Raw genomic sequence first — 14853 nt, forward strand, 5'->3', positions numbered from 1 at the left:
TGCAGTTATTCTTAGAAAGTTGTCAGTTTCGCAAGCGAGGCTAAGCCAAGCGTGCAACGGCAACGTGGCAACGTGGCAGCCTGGGGTAAGCAGTCCAAAATGCACTTGACACCCTGCAACTTGTAAGTTGTAAGTGTTTAAAAAGCAATTTATTGTTTTGCCCAAACGCAAGCAGCTCTGTCCCAGTCCACGTGTTCAGTGCTTTAGTCAGCTTTGCATAGAATTTTCTTGGGCTTCTGGGAGTCTGTGCATGTAGATTTCTATTCGAAATTCTCTAGATTCATTGCTAGGCAATTGGAGTCGTATTTGCTTTCATTCTCTCTCATGGCTGCTGCCTCCAGCGGAAATTCCTGCACCAAGTTTGTCTTTCTGTTCCCCATTTTTTTTTTTTTTTTGGCTACTGCAGCTCGTCATGGTGGGGCAATACAAATCAAAGGCATAAAGTCCGGCGTCTGCAGCTTGAAGGCATTAATTGCATTCTGCAGCATCACATTGCACTTTCAATTAGTTGCAAATGCCTTAGCTCCCAGCCCCTGCAGTCCGTTCAGCCCCTTCTGTGTGGCTGCAACGCCGTTGGCAAAGTAACAGGAAACGGAAGTTAAGTGCTGAGGCGAGGCGTTAAGTAAAATCAACCCCCGCTCCCCTCCTCCCGCACACCCGACTGCAGATGAAAGCAGCAACAAAGCGGCTGCCCAGCCATGACATTGGAGAATTATGCATTAATTGAAAGGCGATTCGCAGGGATGTGCCCCGACTTACGCATAGGTGCAACAACTTTGACAGCAAGTAGATTTGTTTTGGCAGCTCCAGAAAGTTGACCCTCACAGCTACTGTCTGCTGTTGCTGTTGCAGTTGCAGTTGATGCAACTTAAGTTCCCCTTCCATTGCATGCACTTTGCTGCCGGGCATTTTCCTTTCTCCCAATGCAAACAGTCAACTGTCTGCCTCTGTTTCTGTCTCTCTCTCTCTCTCTCTCTCTTGCTCCCTGCTGCATTTCAAAATAGATTTATGGCTTTCTTTCGTCTTGCATTTGGAGGTGTTTGTCAGGTCGCTCTCATTGGGGTTGGCTCGTGCTTTCAGTTTGCTTTAGCCGCACACTCATTTGTTTGTTTTGAATGTTAATTAAGGCTTACGATTACCAAAATTGGCTCAAGGGGTTTGCTTCTCTTACATGTTTCTCTCAATTTGCATGCGTGGAGTTGAGAAATGTAATTCTGTAAATGGATTTATATCAAATCTTTGTGGACGCTGATAGACAGTGAACAATTTTTATCTCGTTTCATATTATGCTTTTTCTTTTTTAATTTGTTTTTATTGCATTTATAATTTATATATTATTTAGTTTAGTTTTATAATTCATATTTAAAACTTGATGTTATTTCAGACTTGAAAAATCATAGAAAATGTAATTAAAGTCAGTTTCTTGATTTATAAATGCTCACTGTTATTTACAGTAATCTGTTAGCAGTTACATTTCGCTGCCTAACACTACGTATATCAATATGTTTATCCACTGCTCATGGGTATAAATTTAGTTGCTGGCTCACTAAATCTTGCGATTATTTCCTTATCACAGCTTTTTTCAATTAGCTAACACCACTTTGGCAAGAGTTTGACTAGGAGAGAGCGAGTGAGCGCGGGAGTAGAGTGAGAGTGAGAGTGAGAGTGAGTCTCAGCTTAAGTAAGCGACGTGCACACAATTAAAGGCAATAAATTTGCACATAAGACCATAAATCAAAGTCCGATCATAATCGCAAAGCGCCAAGCAAAACACAAACAAAACCAAACACAATCCTAGAAAAACAGCGAGCGAAAACTGAACTTCCTGACTATCGGATGGATATATGTATATACCGTGCCTATAGTCAACCCCCATTCAGTGGACCCCAATTGACCGCAGTGAGCTTTCTCTGGCTACTGACTGCGAACTGCGGACGGCGGACTGCGGACGGCGGACTGCGGACGGCGGACTGCGGACGGCGGACTGCCTTTATTAATTGTACAACTGTCTCCAATCATAATTAATGAACTTTGGGCACATCCTCTCAGAGACTCGCATGTCCGCTCGGAATTCAAATAAAACTAAAGTCGTTGTAACACAAATGTATTTTGGCACACCATAAATCTTCTGTTTGGCAAATCTGTTCTGGGTATTCGCTGTCTAATGAATGACAGTTTCAATTAGGCACATTAAAGGATTTTCCAAGGCTTATTCTCGCTTGTTTTATGAGTTTCTAATGTAATGTGAGCTTACATGAATGGAAAGAAGTTTAAAGTATTTCTTTCTGAATAATGTTTACTTTAAAAGTATTTAGTATTTAGTCGAATTTACATTTCAAGAGGTATACGAAAAAGTAGCAGAATATATTAAAATAGTAAAACTCTATGCTGTATAAAATGAGAATTAAATGGTTGATACTTATGTAGTATATAATATCTCAAACAGGGACTCTTTTAGTCTAGTCTTTAACTATGAAATTTTATTCGTAAGTCTCTCTAGTTTTCAGTTTTGATTAAAAATATTGGATATAATCTTTAACTTTGTCAAGAAATCGATTAAAATCGATATCAGACAATAGTTCAATAAATACAATCGACAAGTTCTTTAAGTAATCTATTAAACACGGTATAATACTTTAACGACTTTTTGCACATTTCATAAGTCACAATAGTTATATGATATCAACATCACAAAGTACACACGGACAATAAGTTCTTCTTCTTCTTCTTCTTTACCCACTTCTCTGAAAATAGAACTAAATGAAATCGAGATTTTCTGTAAATAATCTTCAAGCGTATTTCTGGTGTAATCCACTCGCAGTTATCCAACTCGAGCAATCTTATTTACATATCAATTCAATGATTCTGACTTGAAGCACTGCAAACGCTTAGCATTCTGATCTACAAAGGCGTCAAAAACTTCGTAATGCTCACACACATAGACTCAGTTATTGAGTGTAACTAAATGCTAGATCTATTAAGCTTAGCTGTACTTGTGCATCACCAGCTAAAGCTAATGACTTGCAATAAATAATTTTCAGTTCACAAAAGAAGCCACAGAGAATTTGCATATGAATGCCTGGTATCTCTTATGACTGGAAAATGTCGTAGTCTTATGCCGCCTTTGCAACCCCTCAGCCCTCATCGCTGGTGAAAAATTGGACAGCTATAGCAAACAGCAAGCACACATGATTACCATTTGAGAGTCAGAGAGTCGGTTAGGGTTGGGGATTTAGGAACAGACCTTTTCTATATACAAGCAGCTAATGACTAATGATGCCACAATTTATCTTGACTGATTTGTAAGCAAGTGTTAATGTTTTTTAATCTACGTTACGTCTCTTGCACTATGTAACATCAACCACCTCCCCCTGCTCACCACCCACCGCCCACCTCCCACGGCTCACACATGTGTGCATAATTACTTAGCCTGAAAAGAGCTTTTGTCATCGTTTTCAAATTATATTCAAATTCTGCCAACGCGAACTCCACTGACAACGCTGATAAATGAGCCACTGAAGGAAAACTCAACTCAACTCAACCCAACTCAACTCAACTTGCCTCGCCGCTCTATGAAAAATTAACGCAATTTTCTTATTTGCATTTAAGCTCGGCGAGCAAGTGGTCGTATCATAAGAGCTACTCCTGATAATTATGTGGGATTTGCATATGTAATTTTCCACGCTAATGCCCGCGACTGCAAAGTCATTCAGATTTGGAATGGAGTTACTCTGGGTTTCTTTTCTTATAGGCAAAGAGCTGTTTTACTCTCTCTCTCTCTCTCTCTCTCCTTTCTATGCGTTTCTCTCTCTGGTTCTATCCATTATTGCATGGGGAATTGCAATTATGAAGTAAAAAGAATTCTCTTCATGTTTTTAGTCTAAATCAAATTTACATTGAGAGTTAAAATTGGCAATTAAATCTATAAGAAATGTTTTCTTAAAGAGAAATCGCTTTATTGTCGTAAAAATTATGTGAACTAGAAGTAAGAGAAGTAAGAAGTATGCTTCTCTTTCTCCCTTTATTTCTATTTCCCTCTTTCACTTTTCGAGTAATGCCAAACAAATATGTAGTATTATAAATATATAATTTATATAGTATATAGTATTACAGTATATAGTATTACAAATATATAATTTATTTATATATTTAACAACATACATATTCAAGCAAGAAATTTAATGTTGAATTATAAAACATATGCATCTCCTTTATGATTCTGCATATGTGATACATACATATATACCATTTCTACATACGTCATATCATATCATATAGTTGTCGATGCTCTGCATCTCTGTACCGTGCACCACTGCCTTTACCATTCCAATCCCAAACTAAACTCTGTCGATGTAAAATATCATCAAGTGCGCAAATAAATCTAATGCAATTACCTTAAAAGCGCCAAACCATAAAAACATATATGCGCTGACTGCATTTTACAAAAAAATAAAAATGAAGAAGAAGACCAAGATTTTTATGACATTTACGCGCGGTAATAAAAACTAAACAAATTCCCATTTTGATACGAAATGCGAATGGCGCCAAGTCCGAGCCGAAGCCGCTGCTAACTGATTGATGAATTGCTCGACTGGTTGCGGGTTTTAATGGCTTACAAGAGGCGGCTGGGCTGGGCTGGGCTGGGCGTGGCTGTAACGAGACATCTTTTATGTGGCCCACAGACATGGGCCAAAAAACTAATTACCTCTCTTGGACCTAGAGCTCGTCAGCTTTTTAACGGCGTCCGCTTTATAGACGCAGCCATAGATGCTGCGGTTTGGTAGTCGAATATATATATGTATATGTATATAGTTTTAATGGCATTTTGCATACGATTTACAATTTGTGCTGCACTGCATCGATAAAGGGACGACCCTTTTGCTTTTCGCAGCACATTTACGACATTCTGAGCGAGAGACCAGCCGGCAAATTTGACGCATAAAAACGCATCGTCGCCAGCATAAAAGTGGCTTGAAAGTTTTTTGGGAATGTGTAGCAAATATATTTCCCTATAAATGTTATTCATAGTGCCAACGTCGGCAGCTACGGCCTGGAGCAGGGGCGACAGCTCTGCTCGGCTCTGCTCTGCTCTGCTCGGCGTGATAACTCAAAATGTGTGAAAAGGTTTTTGACATTTGTGGGCAACAATGCAGAATTTATGGCTGGAAAATGTCTTTTTGGATTTTACTATTAATTATGATTGGACGGCAGTTAGATATATTTTTTGATAGCTCTGAAGGATATAGCTGAGTCTGTAAAAGGCGGTTGGCTTAGGTTTTTAATAGAAAATAATTTTATATGAAACTCAGTAGCAATTTATTAATTTTTATATTTTCTGATTTATATTTTGTATTTTATATATTTAAAAAAATTTTACTTTTTATATTTTATATCTTATATTTTATATTTTATATTTTATATTTTATATTTTATATTTTGTTTTGTTTTTTGTATTTTATATTTTATATGTTATATTTCATATTTTATATTTTATATTTTATATTTTATATTTTATATATTATATTTAATATTTAATATTTTTTATTTTATATTTTATATTTTATATTTTTTATTTTATATTTTATATGTTTTATGTTATATGTTTTATATTCTCTCTATATCTCTATATATATGTCCATCTCTATCTATATACATATATACTATATTTCATATTCTATAAGTATTTGGTATTCAACTGCCAAAAGGCCATGTTGAGGCTTTCACGTAGAATTTAAGTTTATTTCGTTCGTCTCTACGTTTACAGAGAGCCTCAAGTAAAAAAATGCTTTAAAAATAATCGAAAATAATTAGAGCTGTTTAGATTGCAAAATCCCCTCGCTGGGCATGTTCTTCTCCTGCCAGGTGTAGTCCGACGAACAGTCCGGCGTGCTAGTCTGTTCATAAGTATCGTACTGCTCAGTGTCGATTTCCATGTCGTTATCTACATAGTTCATCTTCTTCAGATCTGGGTCCAGGACTTGAGGATCCACTGCAACAGTGGGAACTGTAGTCATCTTAGGGTTTGAAGACAGCAGCTGAGCCTTCAACATTTGCAATTGCTCGAGCTTCTTGTGGATGGTCTTCTTCTTCCACACGTATAGTTTGGGTAAAGTGAAGAGTAGGATGAAAGCTAAAAGAAAGATGAAAGATTCGGGTTAGAGAGAAGGTCAACTGAGACCATACTCATACCCATACTTACCCACTACTAGCAGAGTCATTCCCTTGATAAAGTCGCCCACAATATTAAGGCAGCAGAAAATTAATAGCATCTTCAGCGAATCGAGCATATCCTCCACGAGGAACAGCGATCGCAAACGCAAGAGTATCGGATTCAGTTTGGAGACCAAGAGATGAGCCAGCTGCTCGGCGGTCTTCCTTGAGATGGTGACATCCATGTCGAGATAGCGCTTCAACGGATGCTCCGCATTGCAGCTCTTGCGCAGCTTCCGCATGCCCCACACGTAGCAGCAATAGGCAATGCATATCGATATGGTTATGGCGCCAGCAACGCTTGCCACGCTAATCACCGGATTGGTGGCCATGTCCAGCAGCAGAGTCAACGTGAATATAAAGAACAGCGCCGTCCTGCGCCAATTCTGCCAGAGCACGAGCGCCCGCCATGCCGTCAACGTGTCAGGCATATTTTGATCCATTCTTTATGTAGTTAGCTTAAAATCAAATTATTTTAGTATTGAAATCTAATTCAGGCAGCAGACGAGGTGCCAACTGTGATTCCTATTATATGAGATTTGAAAAGTAAAAACAGAAAATCAAAATGAAAGTAAAATCAAAATGTGAATAAGGCAAATAGGTTTGAGAGAACTTGACTTACTAGATCGATAGCAGATCTGAGCTCAAAGACAGCCTGCTAGGCAATCAAATTTCCTTTTTTAAGAAAGACCATATGTTGCCAGAACTCTTCTTTAGCTACCTCTACAAGTAATTTCCTATATTTCTAACCCTTTTTCTGCGTGTTTAGCATACGCAATTTCTGTGTCATATGCGCTCCCTTGGGGCTTCAGCTCACGTCTAATTTGCATAGAATGAAATTCTTAATATGTTTATTTAAAGCTGATTGCATTTCTTAAAAATACGTATACATGCGCATACATTTCATGTATTTTTGGGTAAATAATTGCACTCACGCACAGTTTGGTCGCTTTTGATCTGTTGCGCCAACAAGTGTCAAGTTTAACACTCCGACAGAACCTATTGAGACTCAATGAGTTGGGCAAACAGCACTTGCAGCCGAGGTGTCATCGGCAATCGGGTGTTCGAGGAGAGAGCTCTTAGCCTTCTGTGGCATGCCATCGAGTGGCATTTGCCAATTGATTTGTCAAAGGAATTACGCTGATATCTTGGGCAAATAATATGAATCGATGGCGTTAAAATGACATCAAGTGCGCAACAACCACCCTCAAAATTACAAAAAACCAAAATTGTTGTAAAATACTTGCCAGAGTCCAAGTATTCGGCACTTGAGCCCATTCGACCGAGCAAAGCAAATACAGTGTAAGCAGTTCCCTTTGAAAAGTAGAAAAATCAAAAATAAATAAGTAAAGTATAAGGTAAGATGTGTGCGGAATAATGGTAATAAATTAATAAAAAGGTAGTTGTATATTAAATATTTTAAAAATAATTTATATGCTAAGAAATAAATATTCCGGATAGCATTGGCATTCCATTTATGAAAATTCATAGAATGCATTTGTAAATGTTTGTATGTAGAACATTGAATTAGAGAATGTAATGATGTAAGTCTTGGATTGCTTCATAGTGTATTAGTAGAGTTTTTGTCGCTTTTTTTAAAAATGCAATTAATAGAGAGATCTAGAATTCCCCAACAAGCTATTTTATATACAAACTTATATGTGAGCCAAAGATTTTAAATTAAATTAAGGGAAGTTGTAAAAGAAAGAATAAAAACACAGATATTCATTGTAATGAATGAATGAGCACCATAAAAATTACAAATTTAAAAAAATAAAATAAAAGATTTGAAAAATATAAATAATAAAGAGTAATAACAATATTTAAAGTATAAAATAGAATATTAAAAAAAAACGTTTATCAGGGCTTAAAGAATACAAAATAAGAAAAACTAAATATAAATAATAATAAGAAGATATAAAGTATATGAATATTTGTAAATATATTATAAGAAAAACTAAATAAAATATGTCGATAAAATAATAATAAAATATACTAAAAATAAAAATAATGATCATAATATATAAAATATATATAAATATAATATATAAAATTACAAAGAACATAATAATAATGTGAAAAAAAAAGAATATAAAAATTTATAAATATATGAGATAAAAAATATATAAAAGAACTCGAAAAACAAGAAGAAACTATATATATAAACTATTATAAAAATATAGAAAATATGCAGAAGTCGATAAATATAATATAAGAGCAAAAACATTTATAAAGAAGTACAAGTTGCCCTCATAGTTCAGCCTTGCACTACATGTATTACACTTATACAGCGTACGTTCATCTATTAGCAAGTGCCTTGCAAATCAAATAAGCCTCAGTCAAAGCACACATACCTATACACACACATACATAATACACACACTCACACACACACATGTGCAACATTGTCAACCATAAATTTAACTAATATACAACTCTGCCCCACCCACCGAGCCCCAACTCCAACTTCAACTCCAGCTCCAACCCCAACCCGATTGCTGGCCAAGTCGATAGGAATGTGGTGCAATAATCAAGCCAAGACTCGGCCCAAGACTCGAGTTACAGTTACAGTTAAGGTAACGCATGGCAATGGCCATAAAATGACACTGAGTGTCAGTTTCAATTAAACATGTTGACAGCTGTAAGGGCAGCAGCCTAGCCAAATATTCAGCAGCCAACATAGAGAAAGAGAGAGTGAGAGAGGGATAGAGAGAGAGATTCAGCACGTCTGAGGGGTTGCTCAGGCTATTTCGATTTTAATACAAGAAATTCCTAGCATTGTTTGGCCATGCATTGTATCGACTATATTGTATATATATATATATGTATGTATGTTTGTGTGTTTGTGTGTGCGTGGATTTATTCATAGAGTATAGCATTTAAATGACAACTTTATTCCAGAGTTTCGCCCAGTTTTTTGCTAGCTGGTCGAAGACGTCTCTGATTTCTGACAGCCAATTGTAAGAAAACATTCATGGCTATTACAAATTTAAGTAATTTTATGTGTTCAGCTCCTTCATTTGCATTCATTCATTTATTTGTTTTGCATGCTCTGAGGATGCCTCAAGTTGATTTTCTTGAGATTTTTCGCACAGTTTCGTGTTGCTGTTGTTGTTCATTGATCAATTGACAAGTTGTCAAATGTTTTATTATGCTCGGTGGACGTGTTGTCGTGCTGTCTCCGCTCCAGGGAATTTAGTTTAATTAAACTGCCGACGTTTGGTAAATACGAGCATTTGATGTCCTGCACATGTGACGTTTGCATATTAATTTCCTGTAATTTTGATTGAGTTTTGCATAAATTTGCAAATGCTCCAAAAATCAGAGCAAGAGTCGAGGTGAGTCGAAAGAGACTCTGTTTATATTTGCCGAGACTTACCCTCGCCAATGCTTATGGCCAACCCGTCGAAGCACCTTCGCACCGTCTCATCTAATTGCAGCCCAGCAAATACTAAGAATTTTTGTGTCTTTTTCTTTTTCCTACGAGCTGGGCTGGCACTGGGGCGATGCTTTGTTTTCGTCACGGCCGAGTGGCGAAAAGCAATCACAGAGCAGTTGCACAAATATCTGGCTGCCGCCGTGGAGGGTCTTTTGTATTATTGGTGAAATTAGAATTTCTCATTAAAATAAGTGTTGCTGCTGCCGGACCCGGTTGACTTGACTTGAGACGTAGTCGCTCCGAGCAAGGTGCTCGGCCATGGCATCGGACTTAAGTTACCAGATTTGCCCACTTCCATGCTTGCCGCTCATTAGTTGCGCCTCAGAGCTGACAGACAGACGGACAGACAAACGGACTGATGGACAGGCAGACAGGCAGACAGTGTCTCAGCATTTGTGCATTTGTATCTTTATTTTTTTTCTCTCCCCATTGTGCAGCTCCATGACAGCCTTGCCACTTGAGTTTCCTTGTCCATTGGGGCAGCTGGGCAGAACACCTTATAAAGGCATTTTGGCATTTTCAATTTTTAATGGATTCTGTATCCCAGTAATTAAAAGTGCAACTCTTTTTCTATTTCTCTTCATCTCCCGTCTAATAGGCTTACCAACTGAAACTCTTGGCTTTAATGCATTAAAAAAAAATATTTCCCATTTGCACTTTGATTGTTGAAGCAGCTGCTGATTTATCAGACGCGTACTCAAGTCAAACCTTTTAGCCACTCTTTGGCTCTAATTGTTGCTAGAGTAATCCAATTTATGGCTTTTAAGCACATTTAGCAACCCTTTTGCCCTTTTGTAATTGATAAGGGCTGCAACTATCGGGGCAATTATTAAAGGGGAAACTGCTCGAAGGGGAAGTGAAAGTCTAGCAATCTAGCTACTTGCCTTAACTCACACATACTGAAGGGAGAAGCATAAAAATGTATTTATTTATTTTATTTAAATGTTTTTATTGAGCTTTATTTCCCTTGAATATTTAGTTAAGAATAATATTATTATTATTGTTGTTAATATTAATATTTATACTAATGGAATTATTATCTTTTGGTTTATTTTTTTATATCTAGTATATATATATAGCTTTGTTCCTTGTATATTTAGCTACGAATTATAATTTTACGATTGTTGTCAGTGTTCGTATTTATTTAAAAGAATTATTATTTTTTTTGTTGATTTTTTATATTTTTAAATTTTACTATCATTATTATTATAATTTTGTTTTTGTTTTTTATTTTTATTTATTTATTTTTGTATTTACAGGCCGGTCGAAATAAATAAACCAAAAATAATAAGAATATTAATAACATTTTGACTTATAAAAAATTTATAGAATAATTTACATAAAAGAGATCATATTAATATTAATATTAATGTGATATAAATTATATTTTCTATTTTTATTTAATTTTATTTTGTTTTAGTCAAACATGTGCATGTGTGTATCGAAAACAAGAAAAATCTACTCAATTCAAAAATATCCATTATTGAGTTCAGGGCATGAAAATATTTAATTGATATAAAATATGTTTTTATATTATTATATATATTATTTATATTACTTGTCTAAATGACTGCCTGAAACTCTTGAAATATTTCTTCTAATATGATTTTATAATATTTTTATAATATTAATTCTTATCTCTTATTTTAATTGTATGATTTTACTTACAACACAGAAGAAGAAGAGAAAGTCTGCTCAACAGTGTGACCAGACACTATGATATATTAAAGTACGTGAATATAATATTTTTAAATGATATTATACTCTACTCTAGCAAACTCAGCTATAAATGACTCTAGTTTACTTTGATTATACTATTCATAAACTAGAACTAGCATCTACCTGCATCCACTTGCATCCACTTGTTACTTTTGCACTGAGCTTATTCTAATATCCGCTAGAAACACAACTTCCTCTTTGGGATCTATCGATCTAGCTTCTCGACAATTTCATAAATGCAAAATAGCAGGCGCTCCCCAAAAACCAAACTGCAAACCCCATTAATTTACAACAAACGCATTGAACCTAAAGTTTAGCCTCGAGTTTTGGCCATTTCGGTCATTCAATGGCGTGCAACAGTGTTGCAAGTGTGGCAAACTTTTGTGGCAGCACACACACACACGCACACATATGTAAGCTGTGGCCAGATAGGATATCTGCACCAGCTACATTGTTGAGTAGGCAAAAGTTTTGAATTTAACTTTTGCTTGTTTCATTCAAGTGGCGGCAGCAACAACAACAACAACAACAGCAGCAACAGCGGCTGAAATGTTGAACAAAAACTTTATGCCAAAAGCCACAACAAACGCAACGGGAAACTGTTGCTGTTGCTGTGGGCGTGGCAGTGGCAGTGGCAGTGGGAGTGGCAGTTGCAGTTGCAATTGTTTGCTTTCTGCTCAGTTGTGTTATTATTGTTTTGTGGTTTTTGGCATTGAGTAGCTGCTGAGCTGACAACTTTGATTCCCAGTGGCAATGCACAATGCATTCTGATCAAATACAATTTTTGTTTGCTTTAATTAATTCTGTATTATTTTTTTACATTTTTTTTATTTGTATTTTTATTTTCAGCCAGAAACGTGTTTGGCATTTTGTGTCTGTTTAACGTCTTAACTGCAGCTCCTGCGTCCTCTCTCTCTCTCTGTCTCTCTCCCTCTCCCTATGGCATTTGCAGCTTCGGTTAGCTTTGGGGAATATCTTTACTTGCATTTGTTTATATTAATTTTCTTTTTTCCCTATCTTCGTTTTTTTTTTCTTCTCTCTTTTCTGTTATTTGCTGTGCACTGTAATTAGCCACGCCCCCCGACTAGTCCATGGACAAGACAGCTGGCGTCTGCTCTGCGTCTGCCGTCTCCTGTCTCTGTTTGTTGGCCAAAATTGCTGTGCATAAAGAGTTTAAGTTGACATTTTTAGCAACAGTTTGTAATTTGGCCGTCGCGTAACCCTTTTGCCCCGATATTTGCCAATTTTTTGCTTACTTTTCTTTGCTTACACTTTACTTGCAGACTTCAGACTGCGGACTTAATTGCATTTGCCAAAAGGCGCGCCCGCTGCTGCTTTGCATTTAGATTTCATTGTTTGACAGCAGCTGAAAGGTAAGTGAGAATTTAAGAGTTTAAGTTTTTAATTCATTTCGTAAGCTTGGCTTCGCTTAATTCACTTGTCAATTAAAAAATCATAAAAAATACATTTATTTATTTATACAAATTATGCATAAATGTTTATGGCGCAGCTGCATTTTTATGGCTGGCTTTCAAATTAAGTCGCTCCGGCTAAAAGCCTGCTTCATATTTTACGATCTTTGGACATTTTATGCGCAAGGCCTAACCCTTCGCCCCTGGGGCGGGGCGCTTTTTGGCACCCGCCATAACTTAATTATCCATATGAATCCTTCAGTTTTATTGCCGGCTAAGGCGGCAGCGGGTCAGCCCTTTTAATTATGATGAGTACTCTGTTGAGCACTCTCCCCCTCTCTCACCCCTTCTCTTTATCTTTGCATCTGTCATATTTTTATTTATCTAAAGTGCCAAATCTTCACGGGGCCTGCTCATTAAAATGACATCAAATCGAGCCTGCCAAATGTTTTATTGTTGTTGTTGCCGTTTTTCCACATTTTCAACATTTTCCACATCTTCCACTTTCCCAGTTTTATGTCCAGCAGCTGTACATCAACATGAATTTATGGTTTGGGTCGTTAATTTCATACGCCCGTGGGCCATGCCCCAACTGCTCTACAAAATTTTAAACACGTTTGATTAAGACGCACATGCAGCCAAAAAAGGCTTTTGTCTTTGCGGTTTGCTGCTTGGCTCGGAATCGTCGCTGTCATTGTTGTGCGGTGGCGCCTCGGCGGGCTGCCACACATGCAACGCATTGCTGCGGTTGCATTTGTAGGCGGGGCGTGGGCGGCTCTTTGAAGTAAGCAGCAGAGATATTGCCTTAAGGCTAAGCCTCATTTGTGGTCAAATTGTGTGCTGTGCGTCAGCCTAAAGTCGATTGTGTCAATATTGTGCCATGGCTAATGGCTAATGGGTAATGGGTAATGGGCAATGGGCAATGGGTAATGTTTGCGATAAGGATTTACGTAAGTTGCGGCCGGCTGCCAGCGTTCGATTACCTCGGCTCATATGCTAATTAGCGCCTGCCGATTAAACTTAAAGTGCTGCGGGGCCTTGCGATTTGACGGCATTTAATAGAAAGCCACAGAGCCCATATGGCAAACTTTTGCCAATAACAATGCGAGGCCATAAACTAGCTGTAAAAACACATAAAATCATAGCATACATTTGGGAGTCGAATTACAAGTGCCACGGCGCAAAGGGGTTGCTGCCGAGTGGCATTAAAAGGAGTAGCTGCGTTTGCACATTAAAAACCCATAAAAATCGAGAATTGAATTGCCAAACAACAATACATAAAGTGGCCCTGAAGATATTACAATAAAAAATAAAAAAAAAAAAAAAACAAGGGCAAATCTAAAAGTAAAATTGACGAAAAACCAATTGAAACAATCGATTAAAATCGATCAGTGAAATTGAATCACGTGTTACAATTTCCTTAAACCAATTCACATCTAGCTACAATCTGTGGAGCATCTAAAGCCTCCCTCAAGATGGTAGACAAATAAAATGTGGCATTAACTTGAAAGGAATTTCGTAGCAGTTTGAGCTATAGAAATTATTTGCTGCTTATATATTTGTCTATAGTTAGTATAAAATATAAATTAAATTAAATTATCATAAATTATATATGAATAGTAGTATAATGTAAAAATAAAAATATAAATTTTATATAAATAGTTCAATTTAAAAATTATTCATATAGAATAATAATAATAATAATAATAATAATAATATAATATATATAATACAAAAATAATTAATAATATATAAAAATTTTAAAATTATCGTCTCCCATATTTGCAATATATTTTAGAAAAAAAAATATATATATATATATATATATATAAATATAAATATATATAAATAAATAAATATGAATAATAATTTTAAAAAATTAATTAAAAATTCTGTTGAAAAGTCTTTGATTGGTTTTGAAAAAAAAAATCCAAAATAATCTCTCAAATTCGATAGACCAAGTCAGTTCTAGGCAAGTGTTTGACTAGAAGATTTACTGATGGCAGGAATAATGGCTTAAGGTATCCAAAATGTGAAGTAGTAATAGTATTATTTGGTATATAATTTATGTGC

At 36.2% G+C, this 14853-nt stretch overlaps 1 protein-coding gene across 1 annotated transcript; it reads right to left on the minus strand.

Moving 5' to 3' along the window:
- Positions 1–5629: 5629 nt before the first annotated feature.
- Positions 5630–6823, minus strand: LOC108614148 (reticulon-1-A). Its single transcript, XM_018008098.2, has 2 exons — positions 6200–6823; positions 5630–6130 (listed from the first exon to the last, which is right to left on the minus strand). Exons 1-2 carry the CDS (start codon positions 6651–6653, stop codon positions 5808–5810), a joined length of 777 nt encoding a protein of 258 aa, XP_017863587.1. The 5' UTR covers positions 6654–6823; the 3' UTR covers positions 5630–5807.
- Positions 6824–14853: the final 8030 nt, after the last annotated feature.

The sequence above is a fragment of the Drosophila arizonae genome, chromosome 4 (genome assembly GCF_054131065.1).
Source record: "Drosophila arizonae isolate 15081-1271.41 chromosome 4, UAZ_ARI_1.0, whole genome shotgun sequence".
Taxonomy (NCBI): Eukaryota; Metazoa; Arthropoda; class Insecta; order Diptera; family Drosophilidae; genus Drosophila; species Drosophila arizonae.